This window comes from Cimex lectularius, unplaced genomic scaffold, assembly GCF_000648675.2.
Source record: "Cimex lectularius strain Harlan isolate CLEC.00 unplaced genomic scaffold, Clec_2.1 scaffold252, whole genome shotgun sequence".
Taxonomy (NCBI): domain Eukaryota; kingdom Metazoa; phylum Arthropoda; class Insecta; order Hemiptera; family Cimicidae; genus Cimex; species Cimex lectularius.
The window spans coordinates 257,377-274,898 of NW_019392777.1; the positions used below are offsets into that span (position 1 = coordinate 257,377).

Below are 17,522 nucleotides of genomic sequence, written 5' to 3' on the forward strand. Positions count from 1 at the left end.
AAATAATAACGAATTGTATTTATTTTTAAATTTAAAACTATATAATAAATAGGAGTAGGACTCGAAAATAGTATCTAGAAGTGATGGCACTGCTGCGCTGCGGGCACGTATAGCGCCCCGGCGTAGAGCTTCTTCGACGTCTCTCTCCAAGAGAGGACGGTCGCTTTCCTGAAAGGGTCTTCACCGCAGCCGGAGCAGAGCGCCATTATGCTTCTTACCTGAAAAGCCAAGAAGTTTAAGGAAAATCCGGTTTAGTTGTGTCGTTTCGATCTCACCTCCCATTCAGCTGGCTCGTTCCACTTCTTAGGTGGTTTCTCTTCGACGTCATCTTCCGCCAGCTGTAGATTGAAAGGGTTCTGCAGGCTCCCGCCGCCCAGCATGAACCCATCGCCTGTATACAGACCTGACAGGTCGATCCCGGGGAAGACGCCGAACTCGGTTGTCCTCTTCGTCTTCGACGATGGCTCCTCGGTATCGTTCTTGCTCTGCTCCCTCTTGGCTAACCTGAACGGGGAGCGCACATCCGACAACTGAAGCTGGAGCTGCTGTTGTAGCTGTTGCTGTTGCATGAGATCAAGCTGCTGCCTCTGGCGGATCACGTCGAGTTCCTGTACCGGCAGCCTGGGAACGAGTTGCATCCCCCTGAGGAAGGGGAACTCTGTGACACCGTCGGGTAGTGGTGTTGCCTCAGGGCCGGGCATCATCAACGCCTGCTCCGCCTCTTCTAAGGGAAAAAAGCGATGTTAGACGCACCCAATCGTGTTCGCCCTTTCAACGCCACATACCAACTCCCTCGTGGTGGAACTTGTGCGCGTGATGGTGTTTGTGGTTGTTGTACGCTTTTCCTGCCGTGAGGGCCGCTTTGTACAGCTGGACCAGGGTCACTTCTCCCATGAGACCGCTCGTTTTCCTTGCCACGCCGAACCCGCCCCCGTATTGGCTCTGCTCCTGTCCCGTCATCGCGAGTCCGCCTCCCTTGATCTTCTTCCCCACCAGCTGCAGAATGTAGACAAATAAGTCATCTATTGTAATTTATACCTCCGGACACGTACTAAGTTGTAGAAACCTCTGCCGGCCCTTTCCGAGTCGATCCACACCTGCCACTCGCCAGTTTTCCCGTTCCAAGACTGGCAAACGTGGTGCCACTTGAACAACTTGATCGGGTAGTTGAGCCTGTAGATCGTGTGGCCTCCGATGGCCATTTGGTAGAAGCTAGACTTATCCGTGTTGCTCACCCAAGACACTATCTCCCTAGGTTGGTCTTTCACTAAGAAAATCAATGAAATATATAACAAAAAATGCTTAACAGACTATACAGTAGATGCTAATTCCGGATCTACAATTGCCATAATTTAGCCTACATGCTACAATTGATTAGTTGTTTATTTGTATCAGATGTCCATTGGGCCTTTACTCTATAAAACACAAACTTTACCTTTTTTGCTTAGCAATAATGTTACATTTCAGTTTGAGTTGTGAGTTGTATGTGCTTATCAAGCTGTTTCGATGCATTGCTCAGCTTGTCTGTGGCATATCTCTAGTTCTTTTTGATTTTCTTTGTGATGTGTCTAGTTACGACTTATCAGGAGATCCAGTGAATTTCTCACCTGCTGTTGATCTATTCATCAAAATCCAAGAAATCATGTTTCATAAATAATTACTAAATCATATTTGTGTTTTTTCGTTGAACGTTTTATCTTTCTTACGTTTTTTTAGGCTATTTACTTTTAAGAAGAGCATAATCTGAGAATATCTGGGTCCATGCTGTTCTGTTAAAAGGATTTTTGGCTAATACGAGTAACCTGAGAATATTTGACTTTATGCTTTTCTTGTAGAGTTTAACAGTTTCTAGGTATCAGGAGTAAAACTTGAGAATATTTGAATTAATGCTTTTCTTGCACATTTAAAGGGTTTGCTGGTATTAAGATCATAATTTGAGAATATCTGAGGTAAACCTTTTCTTGTACAGTTAAAGAATTTTGGCTATCAGCAGCAAAACGTGGGAATATCGGACTCAAGCTTTTCTTTTAAGAGTTCAAGATTTTATGGTTATTAGGAGCAATGCTCATTTCGTGCTTTTCTTGTACAGTACAAGGTTTAACATATCGGGGGTATAACCTATAAGTTAATGTTTTTCTTATATAGTTAAATAGTTTTTTGGTAACAGGAGCATAACCTGAGAATAGCTGAGTTTATGCTTTTCTAGTACAATTAGCGACTTTATGGGTATCAGGAGCATAACCTGTAATATCTCAATTCATGCTGTCCCTGTACGGTTAGCGAATTTATGGATAGCATGACTATAACCTAATAATATCTCAGTTCAAGCTTTTTTTTTGTACAGTAACAAAGTGTATGGGCATCAGGACTAGAACTGGAATAGCTGAATCTATGCTTTTCCTGTCCAGTTAGAGAATCTATGGGTATCAGGAGCATAACCTGATAGTATGTCAATTCTGCTTTTCCTGTACAGTTAGAGAATTTATGGGTATCAGGAGCATAACCTGATAGTATGTCAATTCTGCTTTTCCTGTACAGTTAGAGAATTTATGGGTATCAGGAGCATAACCTGATAGTATGTCAATTCTGCTTTTCCCGTACAGATAGAGGTGTTTCTGGGTTTCTGGAGCATAACCTGATATTCTGTCAATTCATGCTTTTTTTTGTACGGTTAGCGAGTTTAAGGGTATCAAAAGTATGACCTGATAATGTCTCAATTTTGGTTTTCCCGTACAGTTAGAGAGTTTATGGAAATAAAGAATATAACCTGATAATATCTCAATTCATGCTTTTCCTGTCCAGTTAGAGAGTTTATGGGGGTATCAGGAGCATAACCTGATAGTATGTCAATTCATGCTTTTTTTGTACCGTTAGCGAGTTTAAGGGTATCAAAAGTATGACCTGATAATATCTCAATTTTGGTTTTCCCATCCAGTTAGAGAATTTATGGGTATAAAGAATATAACCTGATAATATCTCAATTCATGCTTTTCCTGTAAGTTAGGGAGTTTAGGGGTATCAGGAGTATAACTTAAGAATAACTGGGTTCATGTTAATATCTCAATTCACGCTTTTCTTGCACAGTTAAAGAGTATTTGGGTATAACGAGCAGAACCTAAGACTATCTATCTTCATGTTTTTCTGTTCAGTTAAAGTGTTTTAAGGGTGTAATATATGACTTCATGCTATTGTTGTTAAAAGACCCCTTTTTTGATCAGGAGCATAACATATCATTCTTAAACTACCCTTTGAAGTTAATTAGCGATCCCGTTAATTATTCGCTTTATAATCACATGTTTAATATGCTCGTGTAGCATGTGTGTTAATTTGGATTTATATAATATTATATGTATAATCCATTATAGTATATTGAGTTGAAATTCTTTCCAACCATGACGTATTTTTTTCAATAATATTATTCAACACATGTTGCGCTAATCAGTTGAATTATCAGGGCGTGCAATGTTCTTTGCCAACCAGAATTTCTTGTTGTTATTTCATGCTTTTTTCTTTTCTGATCTCTTGAAAAATACAAATATTTTTTATATGTAAACAACATGATTGATTGTAACGTTCTGGCCAACACCCCACAGTCACAAGACTCTGAATTGGATCCGTCGACGCAGTTTACTTTAACATCCGTTGACGGGGATAATCGCAAATTCCCCCCAACGAATTCGTCATACTTAGTACGGTTTTTATGTTGTTATCGTATATTTTTTAGCATACTCACGGGCGTAGGAGAAGAGAGGGTGGTCGGTCGAGTGGTTGTAAAACTTGTGCCAGGAGCAGAGTGTGAACTCCTTCATGTCTGGAAGGTGCACTTTGTACTGGATGTACTGCAACCGGAATACGGATACTTAGCTTACAAATCGGGGATCTGTTTCTTTTTGACCTTTTACCTGGTAGAATTGGTCTTGGTGCATCACCACCTTGTATAGGTCGCAGTGGTTGGGGTCGAGTAGGCCCAACGTCCTCGGTGAGCCTTGGCCCAATCCTTTATCGACTGGCTGCCACTCGGCCAGTGCGCAGCTAACCGCCAACAGCCTAGAAATAAAATAACATCCGACGTGCTATAAATAAATACCAATTTTTTCAAATCCTTCCTGTCAGTAATCATTCGATTATCCCAAGCTCCTGTCACTTTGGTATTAATTCAATCCTAGGTGATACAGAAGAAACATCGGCTACTGCAGGCTCAGTCTTTATTAAAACACCTGATTCAATGTTGGAGTGCGCATCTGAGCTCCTACTTTGTTTTACTATCAGAGTTGAGGATAATTGGCAGGTTTTTATTTATCAGGGGCTTATCTCCTGATCTACCTGATTAGAATGTAGAGTTCAAGGGTCTTTGGCTATCAGCAGCTTAATTCAGTCAACCTTAATTTTCTGGGCTTCTACTTCGATTGTTATAAATATCAACGTCATGTATGTTCCTAATTAAAAATTGGATTTTTTTTATTAGCACTTATAACTTCAAGAAGGATAGGCATATAGTAGCATAGGTGGATGGATGGATCCAAACCAAACAAAAGAAGAAGTGAATAAACTCTAGAGGTGCTAGACACAGTAAACTTATGCTATTACAACCCTCACTGGGCAAATCACAGCTTCAGAGAGGGCCTGTCCGTGATAGGCGGTCACTGGCATCTGAGAAAACATCTACACAACTTGATACCTCACAGCTTCAATGGTTTGACTTAATTTATTACATGCCCTAGAGGGCGCTGCTGGTCAAAGCGTTCAAATTTTTAAATTCATCTGCAGACCCTGATCGAGATAATTTTTATAGATGAAAAGCAAAATATACAGCAGCGCCCCTGCCAGGTAAACTTTTATGGAATGAGGAGGAAGAAACAGCCGGCCATATCATCTTCGAATGCTAAGCAACCTTTCAATCGCGTGAATACCACCATAACCTGGTGCACATGAAGTCGTAGGGAAATGAATTGTAGCAACGACAGTCAATGACCTACATGGTACTTCTTAAGGAAAGGATCGAATCGATTGCACTGAACTTAAGAATTAGTAAAGTACAATAAGCCAGAAGGTTGCAGTGCTTGGGGAGCGAAAAAACACACTTTCTATTATCCCTCATCAAATTCTCTTTTAAATAACGGGAGCAGGACTCTGGCGTTTTCTTAGGTAGGTTATGGTTTTGAATCAGTCAAAAAGTATTCCATCAACTAGCATAAAGGGTCATTAGAAACGAGGATGTAGTTAGTTTTGGGGGAATTGTTCTTCAACTTCCTTCGAAAGCAGAAGCGCTTGGCTCTCTGGGCGCTCGATTATCGCACTGACTTTCCAAGAGAATATCGGTGGCCGTGTTATTAGGGGCTCATATTTGCAACGCTGCCGGTCCTGGGTTCGAATCTCAACCCCCCCCGCATGGTTTTCCACTTGAGTATGAAACAAGTATTTTAAAGCGGTTTGACCTCACGTCCGCGACTTCCAACGGGTAGTTGAACGTCCTCCTCGTATGACAGGAATTACTTTAAGAGGCGCATTAGAGCGTAATATCATCAGCATATAAGTTGACAGAAATTGAGATTCGGCAAATCTTTAGAAAAGAAAACACGAATCAGACCCAGTATTGACCCCTGAGGAACACAGCTATAACGAAGGGAGATTGAAGTGAGTTGTTCTGTCCAAAGCAGACCTCTTTTGGAAGTATAAATGTACAATTTTGACTAGATATGCTGTAAACCTGTACTAATCATGCGCTAAAATATCCCGTATTGTCTTACAGTGTCAAAGGCCTTACTCCACCTTATGTACTAAGGAAGAATACTGTACTGAGCCCAGGACGTAAACCAAATCGTTCTTCCATTATTAGATGGTTGCGTAGATGTGTGGGTTTCAAGTCTTTTTATACTCTACTACCGTCTATTATTAATACGAGCTATGTCTGGTTCAGGAAGAATTTGGAAAATGTTGTTTTGGAAAGAACACGTCCTAATTGGACATCCGTTGCCATATATTTAGTATCAACTGCTGAATGTAATCTCACCTATCACAGACAAATATCTAAAATTACAAAATCCCGCAGGAACAATAAAATCCCTGAACATGACAACATTCAGAACATCCTTCTCAACAAATGTTCCACAAAAAGCCATAGTCCACCTATCAACTTCGATCAAATATTTATTCTTGGATTACTATACTCTATAGACCATGTGTTGAAATTTGACTAGCCCCCATACCAGTTACAGGCCTGTTAGCTACTTAGCTCTGATATGAAGGTATTCGACAGTGTTATGCTCACCCGCATCTTCCTATATAAAAACAGCATCATTGTGCCGTAGCCGTTTGGTTTCAGGCCAAGACTACCTACCACTGCCAATTAGCCAGGAGATGACAACGCTTTGGTGTCAAAAAACTCTTTTTTTTGATAGATATCCAAATGGCTTTGATAGTGTTTGGCATAATGGTATGGTCAGTGGGATGATGGAATATAGCTTCAAACTATATAAAAATAGTCCACTCCTATCTCTTATTTACCCAGACAATTCAGAGTTATCTTCCTGAGAGACATGGTTGCTGGTGTTCCTCAAGGAATCCTTGGACCCAATTTGTTCCTTTTATATATCAACCAAATACCTAGCCCTAAAAACGTAAAATTGGGTCTTTACGTTGACGATTTAGCTCACTACGTTTCTTCTTGGATAGGAGAATATATCAAACAGGTTGGCAACGCAATGCGCTGCAAGGAAGTTTCTCTAACCGTTGGAAAATTAAAATGAATAATAATAAAACGAAGGTATTCAGCAAGCAGCAACTGCTCGGATACAAGTCGGTGTACCACATGGTTTCTTCGTCATCGCAATTTTGTCCTCTAATTCGAATCCTACCCAATCTTCGAAAAAACAGCCTTGCCATCCACAGTACATCAACAAAACCGAGATACCGAGTTACATTCGAGGCAAATTAGGACTTGTCGTAGATAGCAGGCTGACGTGGAATCCCCACACAAGACGTAAGAGACAATGACTTAGCAGAAGACTTGGACAACTACGAATACCTCTAGGAACGAAAGTAAAAATTAAACTAGCATTACGCAAGAGTTTTCCTGCGACCAATTTGGTCATATGGAGTGGAACTGCGGGGTCCTGCCAAGCCATCCAACATCCACCGCATCCGATTCTTCCAATGAAAGTCCTCAGATAAATTTAGTCACTATCCACATTTACCCATTCCTTTTTGTCAATGAATTGATCCAATCCCGATTCAAAAATTTCACACCAACTTCTCGATCCATACTAACCCTACTTACTGCTCAAGACATCTCGATGGACTCGAGACCTCCTTGCCTTTAGAGCAATGGCTGGCTTCTCGTGGTATTTGTCCTCCTTGAATTAGTGTGGAGGGACACAGTTGTATTCAGTTGAACGGAGTTCACGTATTAAGTACGGTGTTACATCAAGCGATATATTCTTATACATGGTCGGTGGTTTTTGTGTAATACTCAACGTATTCGCGACGGTGATCGAAATGAATTCCATTCCATGGCGCCCTCCTCCAGATAAAGGGTTGCAAAAAGCATTCTCGCCATAGTTTGAATAGTACTAATGCAATAATGATAAAAGAAACAATGGCAAGACCGGTGAAGCGGTTGTTTGGCCATGGCACGGAGGGTGGTTACGAAATTTTCCTCGGATCACCGGGGTAGATGATACGAATACATATTCAAACCTAAAGATTCTTTACGGCTTTCCCAACCGGAATTATAAGGCCATCAATTATAGAACTGGCTTTCACCTTCATCGAGTAGATTTTGGCATTGGCGCCGGTCAGTCTCAGCGAGTGTTGACGGACGATGACTGGTTCCAGCGCCAGTTCGAAATTTCCCCTTTTTTCGGAAAAAACACCTATCTCACACACAGTCACATATATACTTTCACTTAAAGACAGAAATAAGCAGTAATTTATTCCAATAAATGGACAGGGTGCCGCGTACTCTCTCTTTTTAACTTGGAGACACGCGAACCCACTCTCCATACCAATCTCGCTTTCTCGTCCCCACGCTCCAATTCAAAACGAACTTCTTAATTGTGCGTGTATTTGTTCTTGAATGTGTGTGGAGTCTACTCATGGCCCCATGATGATGATGATAATGATGACGGAAACTCAACTTCCCAAGCACTGCAGCCTTCTGTCTTATTGTACTTTTCCTAATTCCTTACTTCAGCTAAATCGATTCAATCTTTCTCTAGTTATTGACTGTCATTCTTTCCCCTGGGTCTTTTTCATATGCTAGGCCATGTCTCAGTTTATCGGTTTATCGAAGATAAGAGTGACAGTTTCGACCTCAACACAGTATAACTTACATCATGTGTAGGTGTTTTCTCAGATGCCGTGACCGCTATATAGTCCCACCATTCTCTAGTAACAGTGTGGTTCCCTGTTTTGGTGAGGGTTCTTTAATCAATTCTCTCTGGTATTCGCCAACTATATTGTGAGAAATCTCAAATTTTCCTTGTTTTCCCGAAACGCTTCGTCATCAGCCCAGTTCTCTTTTTCATTGCACAGAATTCGTTTGGGTCCTAGCACCCAACATATAAGGTTGTTGTGATTCAGGTTTTGGATCCACTGATTACTTTAGATCTGACCTTACAATATAGTGCTTTCATGGCTTACCTAACTTTGATACTGGACACCCGTTGGAATGGGATATTCGAGCTCGTGTATATCAAAAAGGACTGTCATTATTCATCTAATCCGAGCTCCTGATACAAATTAACTATTGGTAAATGAACACTTATAATACATTCTTTACAGCATCCTACAAAGTCTCAACGGACTATTAAGGAGAGGAAGAACACAGGAGAGTACTAGATGCATTGATATGGTATACAGATGGCTCCAAAACAAACGAAGGAACCGGATCGGGCATCTTCTGTACAAGCCTAAAACATGAACACAATCAAACTCGTTAGGGAAGTCGGTATCTTTCAAGCAGAAATACATGCCATCAAAGCTTGTGCCTTAAAACTGGCAAAAAAATCCTCGAGATTGATAGCCATGAAATCACACCAAAATTAGTGAATTCATCCAAAATCTCCAAAACTGCCAGGGCACAGGGTAATTTTCGGCAATGAGAAAGCAGACCGTCTGGCCACAGGAGAATCTGCAAGACCATACATAGGCCCCGAACCTATACTTGGGATAACAAAAACAAATATAGAATCCTCCATCGCAGAATGGATCAAAACAAAAGGAGAAGTGGATAAACTCTAGACACAGTAAAGTTATGATGAAACAACCCTCACCAAGACTGGCAAAATCACTGCAGCCATTGGAGAGGGTAGGAGAACTCAGAGGAGTGGTACGACTACTAACCGGTCGCTGGCATCTGAGAAAACATCCTCACAACATGGGTATATACAACGATGATCCCATTTGCAGATTATGTAATGAGGAGGAAGAAACAGCCACTCATATCATCTTCGAATGCGAAGCAACAGCTCAATGGAGATTTAACCTAACGCACGGAAAAAATCAAATTGCAGCAGCGACAGTCAATGACCTGATACTTCTAAGAAGAAGGATTGAGTCTATTGCACTGAACTAAGGAACTAGGAAGGTAAAATAAGGCCAGAAGGCTGCAGTGCCTGGGGAGCGCAAACCCCGCTTCCTGGTATCCTTTTTTTTACCACACACATCGCCAGTGGGTATAGTAATTTTTATTAGCTCCAGACTATACTGTAATCATTATTACACCGTAGCTCTTGAAACAGATTAATATTAGATAAAAATGAATTCTTATGACTAGACTGTCAATTGGAAAAGGCAGACCTTTACATATACGTATGTAATAGTCAGAATAGTGATCTTATGGGCACTATCGCTCCTTACAGAGATCGACAAAGAAAATTCTTTCTTTTGGATGTGGATCCTTTGCGCTATGTCATCACCAACAAAAGACTGCACCGCGGTTACGAGACGCGTGGTGCGTGCGTGAAAAAGCTTCACTCTCCCCGTCAGCCAGATGAGTCCCATGAGGTTGTGCAACGTTTACCAAGCCTCGGGCTCTTTTGTCCGGGAAGTGAAAGGTGATCGTTTTCGCCCCGGGTCTAGACCGGCACAACACCAATGAGTGCAATTTACAAATGAAAATTATAAACACATCGCGAAAGTAAACGCGTTCGGCCTTTAACTAGGCCGTTCCATTTCGGAAGGTAAAAGTCCAACCCGGGACGCCTCCAAAGCTCTGATGTAACGTGATTGATCTCTTCCGCGGGTGATATTAAAAAAAATACAAACAATAATTTAAGCTATCCCAGAATTGATCAGCCCTTGGGCTCCTCAGATCGTTCAAGTCAAGAGAGAGAGACGAAACTCAAGCTAGACTGGATCGACGAAAAAGTTCATCAAAAAGTTACGGGACGTTATTTTGTAAGTATTGGTCGGTGGTCAATGATGCCAAACTTTCGACCTTTTATTTGACCTTCATCAAGGCTATCGTATGTCATCTAAAACTAAAGATTGAACCTGAGGGAAGTCCTCTGTAGTAAAAACTATTTAATTTAAAATGTACCAACTTTATATAGCTTAGTTCTATTATTTCATAGACTAGAAAAAACAACCAAGGTGCATCAGGAGCAAAACATGATATTTGTGTAGGAGATAGTGATATTTGTCTGAACAGGTTGTGAAACAATGCTCAAGATAACTTACAAATACAAATGGTTCGAAAGAAAAGGGAACAATAAGCAATCAAGGTGTGTATCAGGAACAACGGATCCATGTCTAATTAGGATTTTGATTTTTAGACAGGAGCTCAAATAAGTTGTCAAATAATCAAGACAGGAGTTATAAATAATAAATGTAAAATGAAAAAAGTAAAAACAAAGGTTAAAACTTAATAAATAAAGTAAACAGTCAATGTGGGTATCAGAAACAACCGATCCGTGTCTCATTATTAAGTAGATTTGTGGACAGGAGCTCAAATAAGTTGACAAATGATCAAGACAGAAGTTCAAAATAATAAACGTGAAAAGAAAAAGTTTAAAAAAAATTTAAAACTAAAATTAAGTAAAGTAAGCAGTCAACGTGGGTATCAGGAGCAACCGATTGATGTCTCATTATTAGGTAGATTTTTAAACAGGGGATCGAATACAACAGCATTTTTGAAATAACTGAACAAAATTTTTAAAAATCAAAAATATTGGTACAAAATCAGCTTGCAAACAAGATGAAAAAATCGATTGTTTCAGAAACGTTTGAAAGTCTAAATAAGAGATGAAGAAACCAATAAAAGAAGGTTAAAACTAACAAATATATAAAGTAAGCAGTCAACGTGAGTATGAGGAGCATCCGATCGATCTTTCATTAATAGGTAGATTTACAATTTAATTCGAATTACTAATTCTTAATCAAACCACTGGTCGGAAAGTTCAAAAGTTTAAATATGAAATGAAAAAGAAGAAGAAAAAATGTACCTATAAGGAGCAATGGATCGTTGTCTCGTAGGGTTGATTTTCAGACAGGAGCTCAAAAACGAAAGTACTAATTATTAATTAAACGTCTAATTAGAAACGAGCAAAAGTGTAAATATGTGATGGAAAACAAAAAAGTATAAAAAATGTAAAAACTAGTGAATAAATAAAGTGAGCTGTCAAGATGAGTATCAGGAGCAAACTATCGATGCCATATTAAGAGGTAATTTACAATATAATTGAAATTTTGAATTATCAATCAAACCACTGATCGGAAACGTTCAAAAGTTTAAATAGGAAATGAAAAACAAGTAAAAATATAAAAATTGTTAAAACTAGTTAACAAATAAAGTAATCTGTCATCATAGTATCAGGAGCAGAGTATCAAAATATAAAAAAATGTAAAAACTTGTGAATAAATAAAAGAAACTTGCCTTCAAGATCGGTATCAGGAGCAAACTATCGATATCTTATTAGGATGTGATTTAGAATATAATTGAAATTTTGAATTATTAATCAAACCACTGGTCAGAAATGATCCAAAATTTAAAGATGAAATGAAAAACAAGAAAAAAATATTACAAAATGGTTAAAACAAATGAATAAATAATGTAAGGTGTCAAGCTGAGTATCAGGAGCAAACTATCGACGTCTTATTAGGAAGTGATTTGCAGTATAAATAAAATTTTGAATTTTCAATCCAACTACTGCTCGGAAACGTTGAAAAGTTTGGCTTTGAAATGAAAAAAATATTAATGCTAGTTTTTACAATTAATTAAGGTTTTCAGTTGAGATAAAAAAGTCAGTGGCACGAGCGGGATTCGAACCCACGATCTTCGGCTTGATACGCCGCTGCTCTACCACCTGAGCTATCGTGACCTCGATCCACTCGGACACTAACTTCCCATCTCAACCACACCTTTTGAATTTCCCTCCTTTTTGGAATGAAATTAATGCTAGTGAATAAATAATGTAAGGTGTCAAGATGGGTATCAGGAGCAAACTATCGATGTCTTATTAGGAGGTGATTTAGAATATAATTGAAATTTTGAATTATGGTCGAACTACTGGTCAGAAACTTTCAGAAATGTAAATATGAAATGAAAAAGAAGGGGGGGGGGAAATGTCTAAAAAATGTGGCTATTAAGAGGATCGATGTCATGACGGATGTCTCATAGGGTTGATTTCAGACAGGAGCTCAAAAATTAAAGAACTGATTATTAATCAAACGTCTAATCAGAAACGATTAAAAGTTTAAATATGAAATGAAAAACAAGAAAAAATATAAAAAAAGGTTAAAACTAGTGAATAAATAAAGTAAGCTGTTTAGAAGGGTATCAGGAGCAAGCAATCGATGTCTTATTAGGTGATTTCCAATATAATTGAAATTTTGAATTATCAATCAAACACTGGTCAGAAATGATCAAAACATTAAAAATGAAATGAAAAACAAGAAAAACTATATAAAATGTTAAAACTAGTGAATAAATAAAGCAAGCTGTCAACATGGGTAGCAGGAGCAGTCGATCCATGTCCTATTAGGACGTGATTCACAATATAATAGAAATTTTGAAATATCAATCAAACCACTGGTCGGAAACGTTCAAAAGTTTAAATATGAAATGAAAAAGAAGTGTGAAAAAATTGGGTAAAATATGTGGCTATCAGGAGCCATTATGGATGTCTCATAGGGTTGATTTTTCAGTCAGGAGCTCAAAAACTAAACAACTAATTATTGATCAAACTTCTAATCAGAAACGATTAAAAGTTTAAATATGAAATGAAAAACAATGAAAAATATACAAAATATTAAAACTAGTGCATAAATAAAGCAAGCTGTCAACATGAGTATCAGGAGCAGTCTATCCATGTCTCATTCACGTGATTCACAATATAATAGAAATTTTGAATTATCAATCAAACTACTGGTCAGAAACAATCAATAGTTTAAATATGTAATGAAAAACAAGAAAAACTTTAAAAATGTCAAAACAAGTGAGTAAATAAAGTAAGCTGTCAATATGGGTATCAGGAGCAAACTAATCGATGTCTCATTAGGAGGTGATTTACAATATAATTTAAAAGAAGTTAAAACTAGAGAGTAAATAAAGTAAGCTGTCAAGTTGGGTATCAGGGCAAACTACTCGATGTCTCATTAGGAGGTGATTTACAATATAATTGAAATTTTGGTTTATCAATCAAATCCGGAACCATTAAAAAAAAGTAAAAAGTAGTGAGTAAATAAAGAAAGCTGTCGAGTTGGGTATCAGGAGCAATGTTAAGTTAATGTCTATTATTTGTAAGACCGAAAATGAAAAGGCTTTTTCCCAAACAACTGTTCGAAAAACGGTTACAACTTTAAGCTACGTTATGAATATAAAGGACTTAGTTGTTGAGTGTCAGGTGAAAACAGTTTAAATGTCAGGGGCGTAAAAGCGTTTTGAGGACAAGCCCTTATCACCGGTCAATACTGATTGCCATTTCATCCTCTTCTATCCGCACATATAAAAAAAGTCGCCTGGGAATCAACCATCCTTTTCTCGAACCGTTTTTCCCAGTTTGCTTTAGTTTCAAATGCCACTTAGTGTTCCCATCTAGGCTCGGGTTAGAATCGTATTTTTTCCTCTTTTTTTTCTTTCAAGAGGACGTGAGAACCATTTGTACGAGTTGACTTTCTTTAGAAAGGGGTTCTTTCGTCCTTGCTCCCACGCCGCTCCTGATCACGGCCAAGGATTCTTTTTTCCGTACGCGATATTTTAGGCAATTTTGACCAAATTGACGTTAATATGAACAGTTCTTTTTTCACTATTTTTATTATCAGAAACTTCTTAATCCCCAAATACAAAGCTGAAAATTACACGATTGCCGAATGGTTATTAGGGTGTAGGATTTATATATGACCGTGTACCCTTGATATTTTGCTAGATGTGCAAACTGATTAGAATAAACCAAAGATTCTGATGTTCATTGAAATATATTTTTTGTTAGAAAAAAGAACATCGTCTACTCACAGGGATGCGATTCGGTCTAGGGCTCCCATATCCGAACGGTCCGGGTTCCACCGCTGTTTTGGCCAGGGTGCCAGGGGTAGGAGGGCCGGTTCCCTTTCTCCCTTTCTCCTTGTCGGTGGGGAGCAACATGCCCCCTTTCGCCTCTGATAAGCGGGAGAGGAAAAATTAACAACGACAAATTAAAAAATTCAACCGGAAAAAGGGAAATGAAGCGTACCTTAATTAATTAGGTAGATTGTAGTTGGTTGGACGTTTTGTCTTCAAGGTGTTTTGTTGTAGTTGGTTAGGTATCGACAGGATTTTCCACCAGAATTGTAGGTATTTGACCAATATTCTTTCTTCTACATTTTGGAGTCCTTTCCTCCACTGTGATCTATATGGATCTTTTGTGGAATCCCTAGAAAATATAGCCATATCTGGGAAAGTAAAATTTTTTACTTAAGATTAAGAGCTTTCCTCGGTGCCTCTTCGCGCACTTTTGGTGTGATAATTGCCTTAAGGAAGTACATAAATGATATACTGATGTCATTGGTTCCTCTTGAGAGAGTCGGCATGTTTCTGTCTCTACTTAACCGGTAGTTAAGAGAAGGCTATAATTTGCCTTAAATCTCTTCCTCAAGAGAGAGGAGTTCCTTCGTCTTCCTTTTTGATGAGATAAATCGCCTCATACTCTGGTGCTTTTGTCCAGTGCTTGAGTGTTTTTTTCGCGAGCCATTTTTCCAGTTCCAACTTAAGCACACACTCCGGTGCACCTAGTCGTGGTTCTGGTCCCATGGGTGAGAGGGCTGCTCCTTTTTAGCTGGTTGTTCAGTCTGTTCCTTCTGTACCTTTGTGTCCCGGAACTTTAAAGTAATCTTGTATTTTCCCAAAGCCATTAGGCAATTTGGCACTCCCAGACCAGTTTGGACCTGAAAGCATATGCATTTATTGCCTTCTTAGCTGCCTGTCTGTCTGAAATTATGTAAATCTATGCACCTTTCATATTTTTCTGTATTAATTCTTGAGCACAGAATTGTATTGTATGGAACTCAGCTTGGAATATTTTGAAATTAGTCCAAGGGGTTTTTGAGTCAACTTGGATTTGTCAAATTCCGATTCCGTACCTGATTGGGTCTCTATAAGGACTTTTTACTTACTACTAATGAAGTCCATTCTGTTTCCACAGATTTATCGAAAGCTTTTGATTGGGTTGTATTAAAACAATGTTAAATTACTTAAAGCGAATTATTTTAACCTTTCATGACATCGAAATTGGTAGATTGAAAAACGTTAAATCGCAATAGATGACATTTGAATATATGCCTCGACTTAAACAGAAAAAAAAGCAGCAGTAAAAGTTCTAACAGGTAGACTTGAAACTGAATCGAAAAATATGTAATTCAAAGTGCAGAAAAACGAGCTGCTAGCTTGTCTACAGACCGCCTAAAATTCCGTCGAGCATCAAGAAGCTGGAAATATTTTTAGGCATGGTAACCTACGTCTCCAAGTATAAAAATGAACTGTAAATGCTTTCTGAAGCCAGAGCTCGTTTAGCCGGTACTCAGGGCAAAAAAGAGAAAAGCAAGGCCAGGGAGAAACATTTGGAAGAGTTTTCTCCTTAGGAACTTGTCTCCATATCTGCATAGTTGTTCTTTCCAACATCAGCAAATTTCTTTGGCTCGGTTTGCCAACTTTTCCTGGGTTTATGGTTGATGTCTGCTCTGGGTTTCTGTAGACATTTTTCGAAACTCTTTACGTAGGTCCTGTAACCGAGATTTCGTTAGCTCTGACCTGCCACCGGTATTCCTTTAGCTCTGAGCTGTCACGAGATTTCTTGGTCTTTGAGTTCCTTTAGACAATTCGCCCCTATTTTCCAAGCTCTTATTGCCAATTAAATTGCTCCTGTGACCGAGATTTCTTTGTCTCTGAGCTGCTGTCGACAACCGCCCATATTTCCCAAGCTCTTATCGCCATCTAACTGCTCCAGACACCGAGATTTCTTCGTCTCCGAGCTCCTGTCGACAATCCGCCCGTATTTCCCGAAGTTTTACAGCCAATTAAATTTATCATGTCACTGAGATTTCTTTGTCTCTGAGCTCCTGTCACCGAGATTTATTCGTCTATGAGCTCCTGTCAGTGAAATTTCTTCGTCTCCGAGCTCCTGTCGACAATCCGCCCATATTTCCCAAACTCTTACAGCCAATTAAATTTCTCATGTCACTGAGATTTCTTTGTCTCTGAACTCCTGTCACCGAGATTTATTCGTCTATGAACTCCTGACGACAATCCGACCGTTTTTCTCAAGCTCTTATGGCCTATTAAACTTCTCCAGTCACCGTGATTTCTTTATCTCTTAGCTCCTTTCCACATTGGTCCATTATTTTTCGCAAGCTCTTATCGCCAATTAAATTGCTTCTGTCGACAATCCGTTCATTTTTCCAAAGTTCTTATTGCTTATTAAATTGCTCCTGTCACCGTGATTTCTTTGTCTCTAAGCTTCTGTCGCCGATCCATCCAGTTTTCCTAAACGCTTATCACCAGTTAAATTGCTTCCGTCACCGAGATTTCTTTATCTCTTTGCTCTTCTCGACAATCCGTCCATTATTTTTTCGTCAGCTCTTATCGCCAATTAAACTGCTTCGGTCACCGAGATTTCTTTGTCAATAAGACCCTGACGGCAATCCGTCCATTTTTACCAAGCTGGTCTATGGTTTGTGACATAAAATTGATGGTATAATGATGATTTTTGTTCGCCCACCCATCAACCTTTGCACAGGGTATCCGATGCTGTTCCTTGAATATTGCGCTGATTCAAAAGAGCTAAGTGGATATCTAAGCCTCTGGCTCGTTTTGTTAATAAATACTTGGTCTCTTATGTATTCGCTCTTAAACCCAGTCGACCGAGGAAAATGTGTGCCGGAGACTCGATATAATCCATGACATAACAAAATCTTGCAACTGTGGACCTCCGTCTGTTTTCAGCTTGTAAAATGAATGTAAAAACAAATTTTTAATTTCTTAATCACCGCTGAAAATCTCAGAGTATGGCGACTCTTTAGACCAAAACATCTTGAGGCACAACGTCATAGTT

At 39.0% G+C, this 17,522-nt stretch overlaps 2 protein-coding genes across 25 annotated transcripts in view; one reads left to right on the top strand and one right to left on the bottom strand.

Annotated features, from left to right (window-relative positions):
- The window catches only part of LOC106670817 (coiled-coil domain-containing protein CG32809), an 80,956-nt gene that overhangs the window by 34,280 nt on the left and 29,154 nt on the right, over nt 1-17,522 (top strand). The window lies entirely within an intron of this gene.
- Nucleotides 7-14,527, bottom strand: LOC106670819. Of its 2 annotated transcripts, none has more exons than XM_014401444.2 (7): nt 14,453-14,527; nt 3,903-4,047; nt 3,734-3,839; nt 1,053-1,267; nt 786-996; nt 276-721; nt 7-218 (listed from the first exon to the last, which is right to left on the bottom strand). In XM_014401444.2, the coding sequence occupies exons 1-7, from the start codon at nt 14,479-14,481 to the stop codon at nt 75-77; spliced, it is 1,296 nt and encodes a 431-aa protein (XP_014256930.1). In that variant the 5' UTR covers nt 14,482-14,527; the 3' UTR covers nt 7-74. The 2 variants fall into 2 exon arrangements, with proteins under 2 accessions (XP_014256930.1, XP_014256929.1); XM_014401443.2 differs by having other exon boundaries at nt 9-218; nt 276-724.

Bases quoted from the DNA above. Each gene is read 5' to 3' on its own strand.
- LOC106670819 (XM_014401443.2), bottom strand. From the start codon at position 14,481: ATGGGAGCCCTAGACCGAATCGCATCCCT. The intron at 4,048-14,452 runs GTGAGTAGACGA...TTTTATTTCTAG, and splicing joins CTAGACCGAATCGCATCCCT to GCTGTTGGCGGTTAGCTGCG. The intron at 1,268-3,733 runs GTGAGTATGCTA...TGATTTTCTTAG, and splicing joins CCCTCTCTTCTCCTACGCCC to TGAAAGACCAACCTAGGGAG.